The sequence below is a fragment of the Panthera uncia genome, unplaced genomic scaffold, assembly GCF_023721935.1.
Source record: "Panthera uncia isolate 11264 unplaced genomic scaffold, Puncia_PCG_1.0 HiC_scaffold_160, whole genome shotgun sequence".
In the NCBI taxonomy this organism is placed as follows: Eukaryota; Metazoa; Chordata; class Mammalia; order Carnivora; family Felidae; genus Panthera; species Panthera uncia.
The window spans coordinates 121,053-139,891 of NW_026058250.1; the positions used below are offsets into that span (position 1 = coordinate 121,053).

Below are 18,839 nucleotides of genomic sequence, written 5' to 3' on the forward strand. Positions count from 1 at the left end.
TGTGTTAAATGTTATATGTGTGCCTGAAATGTTATATGTGTGCCTGTTATATGTGTGTTTTGCCATAATTGGTCAGTTATGCTATTCACATTTTCTATATCCTTATTGATTTTGTTGTTGCTTTTTTCATCATTTTCTGAGACAGATATGTTATCTCCAAATAGGATTAAGGATTTGGCCATTTCTTCTTTACATTCTGTTTTTGCTGTATATGTACAGGGACTATATTATTAGGATCATACAAGTTAAATGTTTTTACATTTTTGTTGAATTGACCTTGTCCTAATCATGAAATGTTCCTCTTTGTTTCTAGTAATGTGTGTGGCATCCAGCATAGTTTGTCTGATTTTAATAGAGGTACATCAACCGTCTTATGGTTGCATGGTACATCTTGTTCTGCTTTTTTCTTTCAATTTCTTTGTTCTATTTAAAGCCTTTTTTAAATTTTTTTATGTTTTATTTTTTATTTTTTTTAATTTTTTTTTTTTTTTAACGTTTATTTATTTTTGAGACAGAGAGAGACAGAGCATGAACAGGGGAGGGGCAGAGAGAGAGGGAGACACAGAATCGGAAGCAGGCTCCAGGCTCTGAGCCATCAGCCCAGAGCCCCACGCGGGTCTCGATCTCACGGACTGCGAGATCATGACCTGAGCTGAAGTCGGACACTTAACCGACTGAGCCACCCAGGAGCCCCTAAAATCTTTTTTTTAATGCTTATTTATATTTTTTGAGTGAGAGACAGAGTGGGAAATGGGAGAGGGTCGGAGAGAGAGGGAGACACAGAATCTGAAGCAGGCTCCAGGTTCTGAGCTGTTGGCATGGAGCCCTGTGTGGAGCTTGAACTCATGACCTGTGAGATCGTGACCTGCGCAGAAGTCGGATGCTCAACCGACTGAGCCACCCAGGTGCCCAATCTTTGTTGTTGTTTTTAAAAATAGTCCTTTTGTGGGGCACCTGGATGGCTCAGTCGGTTGAGCATCCGACTTGGGCTCAGGTCATGATCTCACGGTCCGTGAGTTAGAGCCCCGCATCGGGCCCTGTGCCAACAGCTCGGAACCTGGAGCCTGTTTCAGATTCTGTGTCTCCCCGTCTCTCGGTTCCTCCCCTGCTCACGCTCTCTCTCTGTCTCTCAATAATAAATAAACGTTAAAATAAAATAGTCCTCTTGTAAGCATCAGAGGTTTTGGCCTGTTGTAGTTTTTTGTATTATCTTCATCTGATTTTGTTATCTGTACTCCTGGCCCCATAGGCTGAATTTGGAAACTTTCCCTCCTCTCTTTTTTGAAATAGTTTGATAAGAATAGGTATTAATTTTAATATGTTAAATTTGATGTTTACCTTTAAATGTTTGCTAGAATTTGCCTATGAAGCCGTCTGGTCCTGGACTTTTGCTTGTTGGGAGGTTTTTGACTACTGATTCAATTTCATTCCTGGTAATTGGTCTTCAAAAAATTTTGTATTCCTGATTCACTTTTGGGAGGTTCTATATTTTTAGGAATTTATCCATTTCTCATAAGTTGTCCGTTTTGTTGTCACGTATTTTTTCATAATATTCTCTTATAATACTTTATGTTTCTGTGGTGTTGGTTGTTATTTCTCCTTTTTCATTTATGATTTTGAGTCCTCTCTCTCTCTCTCTCTTTTTTTTTTTTTTTCTTTTCTTTTCTTTTTTGGTCTAGCTAAAGGTTTGTCAATTTTGTTGATCTTTTGAAAGAACCAGTTCCTGGTTTCATTGATGTGTTCTATTGTTTTTTTTTTAGTTTCTGTTTGATTGATTTCTGCCCAAGTGTTTATTTTTTCCTTCCTTCTACTGGTTTTGGATTTTGTTATGTTCTTTCTCTAGCCCCTTTAGGTATAAAGGTAGGTTGTTTATTTGAGATTTTCTTGTGTCTTGAGGTAGGCCTGTGTGGCTATAAACTTCACTCTTAGAACAGCTATTGCTGTATCTCAAAGTCAAGGGCTTTTCATTTTCATATGTCTCTGTATTTTTTAAATTTCATCCTTGATTTTTTTGGTTGACCCATTCATGGTTTAGTGTATGTTGTTTAACCCCCTGTATTTGTGTTCTTTCTCAATTTTTTTTCATGTGATTGATTTCTTGTTTCATAGCATTGTAGTCAGAAAAGTTGCACGGTATGAGTTGAGTCCTTTTGAATTTGTTGAGGCTTGTTTTGTGGCCTAATAGGTGATATGTTCTGGAGATGTGTTCCATGTGCACTATCTTGTTGGATTGTTCCCTTTAAGGTTACCTAGTGTCCTTCTTTGTCTCTTGTTACAGTGTTTGTCTTAGAGTCTATTTTGTGTGATGTAAGTATTGCTACCCCATTTTCTTTGGCACTCATTTGCATGATACCTGCTTTTCCATCCCTTTACTTTCCATCTACATTTGTCTTCAGGTCTGAAATTAGTCTCTGATAGGCAGTGTATAGATGGATCTTGCTTTTTTATCCATTCTGTCACGCCATGTCTTTTGATTGGAGTATTTTTTCCGTTTGCATTCAGAGTATTTATTGATAGGTCTATACTTACTGCCATTTTGTTACCTGTTTTGTGGTCGCTTTTGTAGTTTTTCTCTAGTCCTTTTTTCTCTAGCTCCTTTCTCTCACAGTTTGATGGCTTTCTTTAGTGATGTACTTGTTTTCTTTCTCTTTATTTTTTGCATATCTATTCCAATTTTTTGACTTGTGGTTGCCATTAGATTTACATATGACATCTGCAGATAGCAGTGTATATTAAGTTGATGGTTGCTTAAGTTTGAACCCTTTCTTTACTACTCTCTCTTCCACATTCTTTGTATATGGTGTCATATTTACACCCTTTTATTGTGCTTCCTACTTTTCTTACTCCTACTTATGGTCTTTTTTTTTTTTTTAACTACAAGGATCCCCTTTAACATTTCTTGTAGGGCTGGTTGTAGTGGTCATGAATTCCTGTAAATTTGGTTTGTCAGTGAAACCCTTTCTCTCTCCTGATCTGTGTGACAGCCTTATTGGATACAGTATTCTTGGTTGTAGTTTTTTTTTCCCCCCTTTTCTTTCAGCATTTTGAATATATCATGCCACTTTGTGCTGGCCTACAGAGTTTGTTGAAAAATCCCGATTATAGCCTTGTGGGGTTTCCCTTGTATGTAACTGTTTTTTCTTGCTGCTTTTGCAAATCTTTCATCACTATTTTTTGTCATTTTAATTACTACTTGTCTTGGTGTGGACCACTTTGGGTTGTTTTTTTGGGGAGCTTTCTTTGCCTCCTGGGTTTGGGTGTGTTTCTCTAGATTTGGGAAGTTTCAGCTATTTCTTCATGTACATTTTCTGCTTTCTTTTCTCTCTGTTCTCCTTCTGGGATCCCTGTAATGTGAATGTTATTATGCTTGATGGTGTTGCTAAATTCCCTTACTCCATTTTCATTTCGTATTTTTTTTTTCTCTTGTTCAACTTGATTACTTACTTTTCACTACTCTGTCCTCCATTCTTCTGCTTCCTCTAATCTATTTACTGCATCCATTGAATCTTTATTTTAAGTTACTGAGTTGTTCATCTCTGATTGTTTCTTTTTTGTTTTCTGTCTCTTTGTTAAGACCACTGAAGCAGTTCTCTCTTGTCAAGTCCAGTGAGTAGCTATGATCATTACTTTAAATTGTCCTATCGGGCATATTACTTACCTCCATTTCCTTTAGCTCTCTTGCTATGATTTTGTCCTGTTCTTTCATTTGGGACACATTCCTCTGTGTCTTCATTTTGTCAGACTCTCTGTATCTGTTCCTGTGTGTTAGGAAAAGTCAGCCACCCCTCCTGATTTTGAAAGTCGTGGCTTAATGAAGAAGAGATCCTGTAGTGCACTTTCCCATTCACCACAACATGGCACCTCAGTGATAGCTCCTGTGTGTGTTGTATGCACCCTGCTCTTGTGATTGAGCTGTTTTGCTCTTAACTTCCCTCTTAGAACCACTTTTGCTGCATCCCAGAGATTTTGGACCATTGTGTTTTCATTTGTTTCCTTGTATTTTTTTTATTTTTTTATTTCCTGGTTGCCCCATTCATTGTTTAGTAGCTTGTTATTTAACCTCCATGTATTTGTGATCTTGCCAGATTTTTTCTTGTGAATGACTTCTAGTTTCATATCATTGTGGTCATATGTGTGGAATGATTATAGTCTTAATTTGTTGAGGTTTTTTTTTAAGGGCTAATGCGTAATCTATTCTACAGAATGTTCTGTTTGCACTTGTAAAGAATGTGTATTCTCCTGTTTAAGGATGGAATGTTCTGACTATATCTGTTAAATTCCTCTCTTTCTCTTGCTGATGTTCTGTTTAGATGATCTGTCCATTGATGTAAATGAGATATTAAAGTCCTTTATTATTATTGTGTTATTATGGATTAGTTCTTTTATGTTTGTTATTAACTGTTTTATGTATTTGGGTACTTGTATGTTGTGTGCATAAATATTTACTATTATATCTTCTTGTTTGATTTTTCCCATTTTTTTAAAAACTTTTTAATGTTTATTTTTGAGAGAGAGAGAGAGAGAGAGAGAGAGAGAGAGACAGAGTGCAAATGACGGAGGGGCAGAGAGAGAGGGAGACACAGAATCGGAAGGCAGACTCCAGGCTCTGAGCTGTGAGCACAGAGCCTGATGTGGGGCTTGAGCCCATGAACCATGACATCATGACCTGAGCCACCCAGGTGCCCCTTTCCCATTATTATTGTATGGTGTCTTTCTTTTCTCTTGGTTCATCTTTTTGTTCTGAAGTTTATTATGTCTAATATAACCTTGGCTGCTTTGGCTTTCTTTTGACATCCGTTTGCGTGATAGATGTTTCTGCATCCTCTCTCCTTCAGTGGTGGGAGCCCCTTTGGAGTATTCTGGCCCGTTTTGGGGCTGTGTGCACACTACCCGGCTTGTGGCACTGCTTTGTATGGCTCTAGCCAACGAGGTATTGTACAGGGCAGATCCTCAGGAGAATACCGGAGTGGGGCACACTGTTAGCAGGCTAGGTGAAGAGCGTTGGTGCTGACTGGTTCCATCATTTGTCTGCATTTCTAGGCTGTGGTTAGGGGAGGGAAATGGTGCCTGATATCTCCTTTGTTTTTGGAGAAGTCTCCCAAAGCTCCCTGCCTCTCCAGCACAGGCTTTGAGAGTAGTAAACAAATCTCTTTCCCATGTTTTTCAGACTGCTGCCTCTTTGCTTGCTGTTTGTTGTGCTGTCTCTTCAAGGGCAGGGACTCCTACCTTCCCAGCTTTCCCAGAGCTTGCCCAATGATTTTTAATGTTCCAGGGGTAAGCCTCACTGATTATGCGGCCTCTTTGGTTTTTAAGCCACATGTTACAGGGATTGGTCCTCCCTTTGTGTACCTGTGTGTGTCCTTCATGCCTGGGGTACCTGGTGTGGGGGTTTGCTCCTCTTCCCTCTCTGTGCCTGTCTCATCCTTCCCTCCTTAGGACAGTCCTGCAGGTCTCTTTTGCTCTTGACCGCGCCTCTGCCCAGCCTGCCCTCTTCAGTATTGCCTCTTGTCTACATTTAGCTGTGAAGAGTCTGTTCTGCCATTCTTGGGGCCGTTTTCTGGATTATTTACACAAATGTGGGTGTTATCTCGTTGTATGTGTGGGAAGATGATTTAGGATTCTCCTTCTCTGCCATCTTTCCCTGAAAAGCCAGCAGCAGTAGTGCTTTACATTTATCTTTCTAGTGTTCTTCCTTTCGGTGGTATTGGGCTTCCATCTGGATCCATTTGTTTTCAGCCAAAGAATTGCCTTTAGCAGTTTTTTGGTGTACATCTGTCAGTGAACACCTTGAAACTAGAAATCTAGTTTTTTTTCTTCTCCTCTTCTTTTTTTTTTTTTTAAAGTAAGCTCTGCGCCCATGGTAGGGATTGAACTTATGGCCCAGAGATGAAGAGTTGCATGCTCTACAGACAGAGCCAGTTAGGTGCCTCTAGAAGTCCATTTTTCCTCATTGTATTTTAATCTGTATATTTTCTGCTGACTTCTCTTTAAGTTTGTTACCTTTATTTTGCTATTTTTTAAAAAGTCAATTCTAGGATTTTCCTTTGGTATTTTTTAAAACATTGTTTTTGAAGTTTATTTATTTTGAGAGAGAGAGAGAGCATGGGCAGGGGAGGGGCAGAGACAGAGGGAGAGAGAGAGAAAATCCCAAGCAGGCTCTGGGCCTCAAACCCACAGACTGAGATCATGACCTAAGCTGAAACCGAGTTAGACACTTAACCTACTGAGCCCCCCAGGCACCCCTATTTTTGTTTTTTGTTTTTAAATGAATTCCAGCTCTGTGGTGAAATAGTACAGTTTTCACCTATTTTGATCAACAAATTCATAATTTTTTTAAAGTGTGATTTTGATAATTACAATGTCTGTATTTCCTGTGTGTGTGGTGTTTTTGTTTGTTTTTTCTTTTTTCTTTTTCTTTTTTTTTTTTGTTTTTTGTTTTTTTTCTTTTGTTTTGGCATGGCGCCCACTGTGGGACCTGAACTCAGTACCCTGAGGTCAAGACCTGAGCTGAGATCAAGAGTTGCATGCTTAACTGAGCCACCCATGTGCCCTGTGTATCTTCCTATTTTTAAAAAAAAAAAAAAATTTTTTTTTTTTTTTTTTTTTTTTTTTTTTTTACATTTTATTTATTTTTTGAGAGAGACAGAGACAGAGCACAAGTATGGGAGGGGCAGAGAGAGAGGGAGACACAGAATCGGAAGCAGGCTCCAGACTCTGAGCTTTCAGCACAGAGTCCGACGCGGGGCTCAAACTCATGGATCGTGAGATCATGACCTGAGCCAAAGTCGGATGCTTAACCGACTGAGCCACCCAGGCACCCTTGTGTCTCCTATTTTTATTTGTGTTTTGATTTTAATAACTTTTACCTGGTTTGTAGTATACATAGTCAGTTTTTGACTGAATGCTAAGCATTGTTGAGGGAAAATTGGAGAGGCTTGAAATTTTGTTATTTTTCTTTAGAGAAAATTTTAATTTTTTCCAGGCAGGCAAATAGAATATGACTTCAACCTTGACTTAGTTGAGGGTGATCTCTTTTTGGTTTACTTTTTTTTTTTTAATTTTTTTTTTACATGTTTTTATTTATTTTGAGAGCCAGCAGGGGAGGGTCAGAGAGAGAAAGAGGGAGACACAGAATCTGAAGAAAGCTCCGGGCTCTGAGCTGTCAACACAGAGCCCCATGCGGGGCTCAAATCAATGAACCACGAGATCATGACCTGAGCCGAAGTTAAACCCTTAACCACCTGAGCCTCCCAGGCACCCCATCTTTCTGGTTTACTCTTAATCCTAATTTTTAGCCTTCTTCGGGTTTCAGCTGCAATCTTTGGGTGTTTACCAAAGTACTGCCTTACTGGTTCGCCCTGAGCGTCAGTTTTTGCCTTTTCAGCACTTGAGACTTAGTGAAATCTCTTAGCTCATTAGTCGTGTAGTTCCTGCTTTGATTTTTTATGGGCAGATAGCTCCAGGGGAAATGTTCTGGTTCATCACAGTTCCTCTCCCTTTTTTCTAGACCTTCATCTTCAAGTCATGGCTGCCTACATTGTTTTAGATGCTGCATTAGTTTCTTCAGTCTGCCATAACTAACTACCAGAAACTGGGTAGCTTACAACAACAGAATTGTGTTGTCCCGCAGTTCAGGAGGCTAGAAGTCTAAGGTGAAGATGCTTGTCAAGGCTTTGCTTATTCTGAAGGTCCTAGGGAAAAATCTTTCCTTGTCTCTTTTTAGTCTCTGTTTGTGGTCTGCAATCGTTAGGGGTTTTTGGCTTGCAGTTGTAATCCCAATCTCTGCCTCCATCATCACATGGCCGCCTTTTCACGTGTTTGTTCCGTGTCTGTCCACGTTTTCCTTTCCTTGTAAAGGGCACCACCAGTCATTGGATCAGGGCCCACCCTAATTTGTTATGACCTCATTCTGACTTGATTACATCAGCAAGTGTCCAGTTTTAAAATAAGGTCAGATTCAGAGATACTTGGGGTTAAGGCTTGAACATATCTTTTTGGAGGGACACAGTTCTACTCGTAACAGAGAGATGCCTTAATACTTAAAAAACAAAGTTGTGTAGCACTTTTATAGCTGATCTTACTGGCATGATTCATCTGATACCATCTACTCTATCATAGCCATAATGGAAAACCTTAATATGGGGGCTTTAAAATGTAATTTTTAAATAAACAATACATTCATATATTTCAAAAATCAAAATGTGTATACTCTAATAGTGAATATTCTCCATCCTGGTCTTTTGCTCTTGTAGTTTACTAACTCATTTGCAGGCAGAATTGTTAGTATTGTTTTTATCCTTCCTGGAGGTGTAAAATGAAAAATTATAAATTAGTTGATTTTTTTTTAATGTTTATTTTTGAGAGAGAGAACATGTGCAGGCGTGGGAGGGGCAGAGAGAGGTGGACAGAGGCTCTTAAGCAGGCTCTGCGCTGATACAGCAGGGGGCCTCCAAGGCCCCCTAAACTAGTTGCTTTCTAATAAGTCTTGAATTGCAAATATCCTCTGATTCCTGATCCCTTCCCCTATAGAATAACCTCACTCAGATTTTATAAAAGAAATCAGTGGAAGGCTAATATTTATTCATACACACTTTTTTTTTTTTTTTAAGAAGCCATTAATTTTTTTTAGGCAACTATTTTTATATTAATAAAGCAGATGTCACAGTACCACATTTGTCATTCTGGATTTGTCTTATTTCCTGTTGCTTACTATTTTGTACTTTGTATTCACTTGTGAAGGAGCTTTACACTTAGGAATTACTTGATGTGTCAATATACAAGTAATGGCAATAATTCTATTTATTTACCAAAACTAATGAGTGGCCTCTTTTTTGAAAGGCTTTTTATTGTTAAAATTCAAAGTAGTGCTTATCTATGTTTATTGTTAGGTAGCATCCTCTTGCATAATGAATTTATCTTTTTATAGTGCTCTCTCAGAGGAGGAGAAATCTACGTTGCGTGCAGGGCTAATCACCAACTTCAACGAACCAGTAAACCAGGTTAGTGAGAAAATGAATGCTAAGTATGCTTTCTGTTCCCCTACTTTCTACTTCGTTTCCGAACTAATTTTGTTTTTTGGCAGGAAAAATGCAATTTTATCATGTCTATTTGTAATATTTGTGGGTTTTAAATTTTGAGGTTAATTTCTAGCTGTCAAGAATTTTCGTTATATTTGGCTGTTTTAAAATTCAGAAGTCATTTTAAGAAATACAGTATTGAAAGCAAGTTTCTATATATTTCTAGTCTTATTGCATAGAAATTAATTTTGATGATTTGTTATTCTCTACCTCCTTTTTAAAATTTTATTTGAATGTTTATTCATTTTTGAAAGAGTGAGCGAGCAGGGTAGGGGCAGAGAGAGCAAGGGACAGAGGATCTGAAGCGGGCTCTGTGCTCTCAGCAGCAAGCTCAGTGCAGGGTCTAAACTCACAAACCTGAACCCATAAGATCATGACCTGAGGGGAAACTGGATGGATGCTCAGACCACCCAGGCACCCCATTCCCCTCCTTTTTTTAGACTACAGTATATCTTGTCTATTCCCGACACCCATGACATTTTCACTTCTCCCTATATACTGTAATAGATTATTCAGTTCCATTTCTTTCTTCCCTTTACAGTGAGATTTTGCATGTAAGAATGTTTTGCATATGGATTCAAAAATTCGTAAATTTTTACAAGTTACTATTTATTACACTTAATTATTTTAATTTGAATATTTAGCCTCACTGGATTTTGTGATGTATCTAATCCAGTTCTATCTCAATCTGTTCTACAGTGATCTTAGTTCTCTGCTTTGTAGTCCCTTGAAGGAGGTGAGGGAAGATTGGGATTAAAGAAATATTTCTCACTGGGGCAGGAGATGGTTGGGAGGGGTTTGTGATAAACCATTGCTTAATATGTTCTGTCAGCCAGCATTTGGGAAACACTGATCTGTACAAATGTCATTATTTACAAACATAATATTTGATGTTCATTTCTACTCTTAGGTCAGTGATTCTCAAACTTTGTGGTCTTAAAACTTCTTTATTCTGCTAAAATAAAACGGCACATTATATCTTGATATTTACTGTGTTATCAATTGAAACAAATTTTTTAATATTAATAAAACCATTACTTGTTAACATAAATAGAATTAAAAAAAATGAAGCATAGTTGTTTCCCCCAACAAATACATATTTAAGGAGAAGAGTGGCATTGTTTTGCATTATTGTTTATCTCCATAGTGTCTGGATATTTAAAAGAAAACATCTAGATTTTCATATCTGCTGCTTCCTATACTCTGTTGCCAAGTATTATTTTAGGAAAAGTTACATGAAGAACATCTAGCATCACAGTGATAAATTAAAGAGAGACCTTGCAGATCCCTGAAAGGGTCTTAGCCCCCTTCCCCTCTTCAAGGGATTCATAGACCATACTTGGTGAACCACTGTCTTAAGTAAGAAGTTTTCAGTGAAATTGTATTCACTTTTGTCAAATGTATAACTGACCAGAAGGTAATTTTCAACTGTGAATGCATTCCTTATCTGTTGCTTTGATTATATATGTGTGTTTCTGATGACTACTTTGTTTCCCTTTAGATTGCAACTCAGATTGCAGTGCTGATTGCAAAAGTTGCTAGATTGGACTGTCCTAGACAGTGGCCTGAACTCATTCCCACTCTTATAGAATCTGTGAAAGTCCAAGATGATCTTCGACAGCACAGAGCATTACTTACCTTCTATCATGTTACCAAGACTCTGGCTTCCAAACGTCTGGCTGCTGATAGGAAATTGTTTTATGATGTAAGTGATTTAACATAGTTAATTTTGATTATGAGAACTGCTACTTGTGTAGAAATGTTTGTAATTTTACTTCTCTATTGTATCGAAAGATTATGAATTCTTTCCATTTGACCTTAGAAAGTTTAGAATAATAGATAACATCTGAAAGATTTTAAACTGGATAGTGATGCGACCCATAAGATGGCTAGGTTGCCAGAAGCGGGGTATTGGTTGGTAGAGAACAGTCTGAAGGCAGAGACTGTTTTGAGGGTATTGAAGTTCACATGGGAAAAAGAAGCTGCGATAAAAGGGAGCATTTATGAGGGATAGAGCTGAAATTCAGAAAGTTAAAATTTTGACTTGCTTGGGTAATTGATGGATGTAGGTCAGATATAGGGAGGGAGTTTGACATAACTGGTGGGTGAGAGCCCTTTATTGGTTGTTTTAACACCATTTGTTGAAAAGACTTTGCTTTTTTCATTCACTTACTTTGACATTTTTGTATTTGACTGTTTTCACCTTACTAAAGTAGTGATTTTCATGCTGTTCAACCTGTTTTGGACTGCACCTTGTAACACTGGTGACTCTCATAGTATTTTTGCCTTTTGTAAGCCTCACTTTGACCATATAATTTGGGAATCTGCATTTTTAACAGGCTCCCCAGGTGATTCCTACGTACATCAAAGTTTAAGCCAGAATTCCATTAGGTTCCCTATACTTTCTTTCAAAAAAAATTTTTTTTTAGTGTTTGTTTATTTTTGAGGCGGGGGGGCAGAGAGAGAGGCAAAGATTCTGAAGCAGGCTCCTGTCTCTAAGCTGTCCGCACAGAGCCCGATGTGGTGCTTGAACTCCCAAACTGAGAGATCATGACCTGAGCTGAAGTCACATGCTTAAGAGACTGAGCCACCCAGGTGCCCTGGTTCTCTTTACTTTTAACCTAGTGGTTTTAAATAGCCAATCTTAGATTTATTCAAGGATGTTGAATATAAGAGAAATTGCGTTTGTTGAAGATTGCTTTTTTTTTTTTTTTAATTTTTTTAAAATGTTTGTTTATTTTTGAGACAGAGACAGAGCATGAACAGGGGAGGGGCAGAGAGAGAGGGAGACACAGAATCTGAAATGGGCTCCAGGCTCTGAGCTGTCAGCACAGAGCCCGATGTGGGGCTCGAACTCACAGACCGTGAGATCATGACCTGAGCCGAAGTCGGACGCTCAACCGAATGAGCCACCCAGGTGCCCCGAAGATTGCTTTTTAGATCATTGTTGCTTTTGCTTGATAGCCAACTAGGATTTTTTTAAAAAAGTTTATTTTCATTTATTTTGAGAGAGAGAGCGTGCACACACACACATACACACACACTATTTGGGGATGGGCAGAGAGAGAGAAAGAGAATCCCAAGCAGGCTGTGTGCTGTCTGTGCAGAACCCAAGGCAGTGCTAGATCCCATGAACCATGAGATCGTGACCTGGGCTGAAATCAGGAGTTGAACACTTAACCAACTGAGCCCCCCAGGTGCCCCAAAAGCCGACTAGGATTTAAAAACTGGACTGTTTATCCTCTTAGGTTTTTCTGTGAATTTCTTGCTGATTTTCTCACCTTTAGCCTCATCTTACACCTTTCCACTTAACTTTCATATTTGCTGTTTTCCGAAATCAAGTGTCTAAAGATTGTTACAGTTATTTTGTCAAAGAGTACCCTTCTGTAAAGTCTCAATTCATAGTTCAACTTTCCCGAGTTGTACTCTCATAACGTGTTGTTTTAGTTTTAGGTATAATTTATATTCAGCTTAAGCAGTCTCTACAAATTGTATTTTTTTCCCCTAAAGTCATGCTCATTTATTTTACAAATTGTGCCTAATCAGAGGCTGTATTCTGAATAGCCTGTTTGACTTAGCTTTCTCACCCTTTCAACTTTCTTGGCTCATTTACTTGTAGTATGAGGCTGTTTCTACTGTATTTGCAGTAAAGTATAGGTCTACCTAGCATCTTGTGTGTACTTTCAGCATAGTATCAGTTCCATAGTGCTGACTTTCAGTTGTTGACTTATCTTTCTTAGATCCCCTACACTATGAGTTTCATGAGAGAGGAATGTAAACCTTTATTGTTACAGTCTTCCTGTCAAGTTCAGAAGAATGCATATGAGTGGGTGGTGCTCAATAAATGTTAAATGAATATATAGAAGAGGAGACTTGTTCTACATACCTTCTAGGTTTCAAAGTGGCATAGTGCAAAACTTAAAAGAGCAGGAGTTTTGGGAAAATATGCAAAAACTTAAGATACCTGGAAACAAATTCAGCTTAACGCCTTCAATTTAGATTGAAGTAGCCAAACCTGGAAACGTGGAGCATGAGTGAGTTTGGGCCTCATTTGGGGGGGGGGGGGGTTCTGTGCTGACAGCTCAGAACCTGGAGTCTGCTTCAGATTCTGTGTCTCCCTCTCTCTGCCCCTCCCGCATTCATGCTCTTTCTTTCTCTTAAAAATAATTAAACATTAAAAAAAATTTAAGAAAAAAAAGGAACTTTGCTAGTTAATAATGTTATTTAGGTAATCTAAAGGTGGGAAAGTTTTCTTTAATAATACTTTTACTATAATGCTAAGATGGTCTTCATGTACTAAATTAGTTTCCTACAGCAATAAATAAAATGTAAGCTCATAGCTGAGCTAGTTGCTATAGCACAGTATTGCAGTGTGCACTTAAAAGTGCAGCCTGCTTCTCTTTGTGTGCCAACAATTTCTATATTCTATTTTTCTTTCACATTAAAATAATTTATGCTCTTTTCAGGGGTGACATATTAGAAAATCAGCAGTTGAGAGAAAATTGTTTTGCAGTAACAAAATTGAGCTTGATTTGACACAAGATTTTGTTTTTTATAAACAGTATGCTTTTCACAGAAACTTGAATATAAAAATGTTGTTATAAAGTACTGTTAAAATCTGGAGTCTATGAAAACAAGGAAACTTAAGGTAGAAATAGTTATTCTAATGTAATTATAAATGTTTTAACCAAATAATATTTTGTAGACATGATGTGTAACTTGTAAAATTATATGCTGTGGTAAAGGAAGCAATCGAAACTTAAAAAGAGGAAAAGATCTTTTGAAAGCAGCAATATATTGTACTTGTTGTTAGAAGACAAGTGAACAGGTTAACAGGTGTGAGAAGAAATGTTTTCCAGTGTAGAATACTTTTCTGTACTGAACAGCTTTGGGATTTTGAGCAAGATACTTAAACTTGGTGATTCTTTAAAACCCTTTCAGTTCTAAAGTTGTGTAATTCTATGAATTTATTATCTCTATTACTCTAGGTTAATCTGTATAAGCACCATGAAAGTTTTGAGATGAAAATCTGAGTTACAGCCTGATTTAAATACAGATGTTAGTGTTTTTAATCACTGTTTTGGTCTAGAAGCCAAGACCTGTGTACACTTAGTTTCGTCCCAAGCAGGCTCTGCACTGTCATCATGGAGCCCGATGTGGGGCTTGGACTGTGAGGTCGTGACCAGAGCCAAAGTTGGGACGCCCAGCTGACTGAGCCACCCAGGTGCCCCAGTAGTTTAATTTGCTGGAGCAAATCCTGACCTGTCCTTCCATTGAAAAGTACTTCTGCATGAATCTCTAAAAAGGACGTTTTCCATAATTTGTTTTTGTTAGGAATCTTTCTAGGCTGGAAGTTAGGAATTAATCTTAAAATTTTTCTGCTTAAGGGTCATTGAACAGATAATTGATTGCTTATCATGTACAAGAGATACGTCCAGTACTGAGGGAGATGAAAGACATGGATAGTCTTGTGGTGTTCATTGGGAAAGTCCTAATATACAAACTCTTAAAAGTCATTTAGTAGGCTATTAAAATCTGCTACAGAAGAAAACTAAACACTCTCTTAGGTTGTTTATGTGGTCAAAGCTAAAACTTAGACTTTTTAAAAACTCAAGGGTTAATGATAAATAAATTCCCACTAAACAGCGTGTGTATTGTTTTCATGATGAGGGTAAAACAGAACTGAGACGAGGTGAAACCAGGTTACCAAATATAGTTGATTCTCCAACAACACAGGCTTGAATTGTGTGGATCTGTTTATACAGATAAATTTTTACAGTAAAGTTTTATAAATGTATTTTCCCTATGGCTTTCGTAGTAACATTCTCTTTTTTCTAACTTAATTTATTGTAAGAGTAGTATATAATACATATAAAGTACAAAATACACATGTTACTCAACTGTTCATGTTGCTGATAAGGCTTCTGGCCAACAATAGGCTGTTAGTAGTTAGGTTTGGGGGGACGTCAAAAGTTACTCATAAAATTTTGACTGAGTGTGGCGGTGGGAGTTGGCCCTGTCATGTTGTTCATAGGTCAGTTGTACTTCAGAATAGTCTTCCCTCACTTGTTGGGATGAGCACTTGGATGGTATATGTAAGCGATGAATCACTAAATTCTGTTCTTGAAAAAAAATTTAAAAAAAGTGCTTCCTCAGAATTGTGGTCTATGTTGTGTTAGGAGAAGATCACATGACTGTGTATGTGTTTATGCTATGTGTATACAATTGACTGATCCCATGAATGTGAGAGTAAAAGAAAATGAGTAACTATGCTCGTAAAAAGTGTGAAAAACAAGCTGAAGCAAGAGAAAGGAATAAAAGTTTGTTCTGGAAGGAAAATAAAAAAGAATAGTCTTCTTGATGAGTTACTGTGTTTTCTAAATAAGTTAACAAAATGGAACCACGTGACTACTTTGAGATGGATTGATTAGTATAAGAATGCTCAGCCAAGTGTCACAGTCTTTCACACTTAGTCCTTAGAAACCTCTCACTTGATGATGTGATCCCTGGGGGAAATTTCCAAACAGTGGAAATTATGAATGTCCAATGTGAGACTACCTGGGTGCCACTTTAGGATATTATACTGTAGTAAAATTTACTTACTGTGTTTTTAAGTCCTCGGATAGGTGAAATAGCTTGTTTTTAGTTTTGTTTGGGTAATTTTAATTGTCCCACCAAATGCCATGTTAATTCTAGATCTTGTCTCTTGCTCTGCCAAATTTTATATTGGCTTTTAAAAACATGTTATTTAAAGAATGGCTCCAACTTTTATAAAGGGTCATTTCTGCTGCTATGAACTTGTGTGAGGATTTGAGAATGTTATGTCTCTGTCTATTGTTACAGTAATGGGAGGGAAAGAACCTATTGGTGGGAACTTTTTTTTTTTTTAAGTTTATTCATTTTTGAGAGAGAGTGCAAGCAGGGGAGGATCAGGAAGAGAGAGGGAGAGAGAATCCCAAGCAGGCTCTGTGCTGTCAGCATGGAGCCCAACTTGAGACTCAAGGTCATGAACTGTGAAATGACTTGAACAGAAATCAAGAGTTGAATGCTTAAAGGACTGAGCACCCAGGTGCTCCTTTTGGTGGGAACTTTTAAGGGAGGAGAGACTCAACAGGACTAGCTTGATCAAAAACAAAACAAAACAAAAAAAAACTGTGTGCTGAACACTGAACAGGAGAATTTTATTTTATATATTTTGAGGAGTGAGGGGGAGAGAGGGAGAAAATGAGCGGGAGAGGGGCAGAGAGAGACAGAGAGAGGGAATCCCAAGTAGGCTTTGCCCTGACAGTGCAGAGCCCAATGCTGGACTTAAACTCATGCACGATCAGATTGTGACCTGAGCTGAAGTGGAGTCAGCCACTTAACAGACTGAGCCACCCAGGCGCTCCAGGGAGAATTTTAGTATAGCATGGTGCTTATCCTTTCTGTAGTACACAATCTCTTACCTGACTCCTAGGAAAAGGGGCTCGTAAAAAGGAGAATAAAAACTCAAAAAATTTATTGCTGAAGTCTTTATAAGTTGCTCTTGAAGTAGTGTTCTTTGCTTTGTCCATCTGACAAATCCATTGTATTGGATGCCTGAGACACAGCTGTGAACAAAGATAACGTCCCAAATGGGGAGGGAGGGTAGTTTCACCTTTTCTTCATTCCTAACGAATTGTGATACTTTGGATACATGAGAGCATCATGTAGGCACCAGTGGCAGAAGACAGGTTTGTGGCTATGTTAGGATTAGAGGACTTTAGGGATCTGTAAGATGGGTCACAGCGACCCTTGTGGGCCTCAGTTATACCGGTGGCATGTTTGAGAACAAAAGGAAAATGAGAGTTTGCTAAAAGATATGTAGGTAACATGTGTTACTGGTCTTTAGGAATGTCCTTCAGTGACAGTGAATAGGTATCAGTTGAGACATTGGCAGTTCGATTGGAAATTGTTTTTGAGGTAGATAGATCTTGTACCCACCAGAGTTTCTGTTGTGAAACATTTTGGTAATTTGAGATATATATGTATATGTATATATATGTATATGTATATATATGTATATATATATATGTATATATATATATGTATATATATATATGTATATATATATATGTATATCATGAGTAAATGGAAGCAAATTTTTATTTAAGCCTTATATTAAAGAAAAAATGATGACTACCAAAATAACTACCTTTTTTGTCATTGAGAACATACAGGTGTTTTTAAAATTTCTTGTTATGAAATACTTAATATAAATTGTCATGTACCCATCACCAAGATGTAGCAGTTTGCATTGTGTCATTTTTGCTTTATCGCTTTTATCCTAAGGTATTTTAAAGTAATTTAAAGATTTCATGAGATTTTATTATGAAATACTTGAGTATTCATCTGTAAAAAGATTATTTTGTTTATTATCATTTAACTTTTACCAACCTAAGAAAAGTAAAAATAGTGATTTAATACCATTTGATACTTTCAGCACATTTTCTACATTGTTCTCAAATATAGTTTAACAAGTGGTTGGTTTGAGCCAGAAGAATGACTAAGGTGGATACATTTGGTTGTCTCCTAAGTGTGTTTTAATTTAGAATAATATTCATTTCCTTCCCCCTTTTTTTTTTTTCCATGCCACTCACTTGGTAAAAGATTTCGTTCAAATGTCTTACAGGATGTTGTACATTATGTATCTGTTGATTTTATGCCTTATTGATTAGAATGAGGTTAAGCAGGTTTTACCACTATTAGATTATGGGTAATATTTTGTGCCCCACTATTGGTGATTAATTACAAGACATTGATTTTTAAAGTTTTTCAGGCTAATTTTTCTTGCGGGAAAGTTGTTAGAACAGTGGTCTTGAGGGTAAACAAGCATAAGAATATTTTAAATGCCAGAAGAAATCAAACGTCCTGTAATGGTTCCCTTTTGACATTCAAGGAATCAAGTCTTGGGACTTATCAGTTAAAATCACTCAGCAGCCAGTGGGTGGCGCTGTTTCTTGTGGTTTAGGAAAAGAAAATGCAAGTATTGATGGATCTTGTAAACCAGTACCTAAAATGTTTCATTAAATAGCTTATTTTCATATTGTCTTACTGAATTGTCTCCCTTCTGCCTCTGTATTTTTGAGAAGAAAATGTAGAAGAAATATTTTTTATTTCACCTATTTCATTTTTTCCCCTTTTCCCACTGAGCCTTCTATAAGCATACATCAGTTGGTGTTTTCTGGAGCAGGTAGAAGCTTGAGTGTGTAGGATAGCTGACAGTGTTTCTTCCCAAGTTCTTTTGGTCTCTTTCTTAATTATATGTCTTTGTCCTTTTACTGTTGGGCTGAGAGGGTAGTGCCATTGCTGCCTCTTCATTTCAGCCATCTCTGTGTAGAGACCTTTTTTTTTGTAGGCTAGTTAAAAAGAATCTTGAATAGAGCTTTGATAGATGCCTAATGCCCTTAACCACGTGCTTAGCTCCAGACCTGGAACATAAGACAAAGGAGAATATTGATTAAAAGTTTTCCCCATATACTACTGGTTTTTTCTTGATGTGTGCCTTAAATGCTGTATGGCTTCATTCAGCAATACGCGCTGTGTGCCAAAGCTACTTAGGTGCTTTTCATATTTTATGACGATTTAAAGGGGCACTTTCATACTATTAACTTTTCAGGGCTAGAAAGAAGGAAGAATTAATAAATAAAGATCTGTGTCCTTAATATCTAAAAACCTTATGGCATTGTTTTTTTAGAAATGGGGATGCAAATTCCAAACGTTGTTGAAAGTTTTTTAAGGCAG

General features: G+C 37.5%; 1 protein-coding gene across 1 annotated transcript in view; it reads left to right on the top strand.

Annotated features, from left to right (window-relative positions):
* Positions 1-11,775, top strand: part of LOC125917226 (importin-11-like) — a 37,251-nt gene extending 25,476 nt beyond the window's left edge. The window contains exons 4-5 of the mRNA XM_049623475.1: positions 8,927-8,999; positions 10,579-11,775. Coding sequence (XP_049479432.1) covers positions 8,927-8,999; positions 10,579-10,800 — 295 coding nt within the window. The 3' untranslated portion in view covers positions 10,801-11,775. The remainder of the gene's footprint in view (positions 1-8,926; positions 9,000-10,578) is intronic.
* Positions 11,776-18,839: the final 7,064 nt, after the last annotated feature.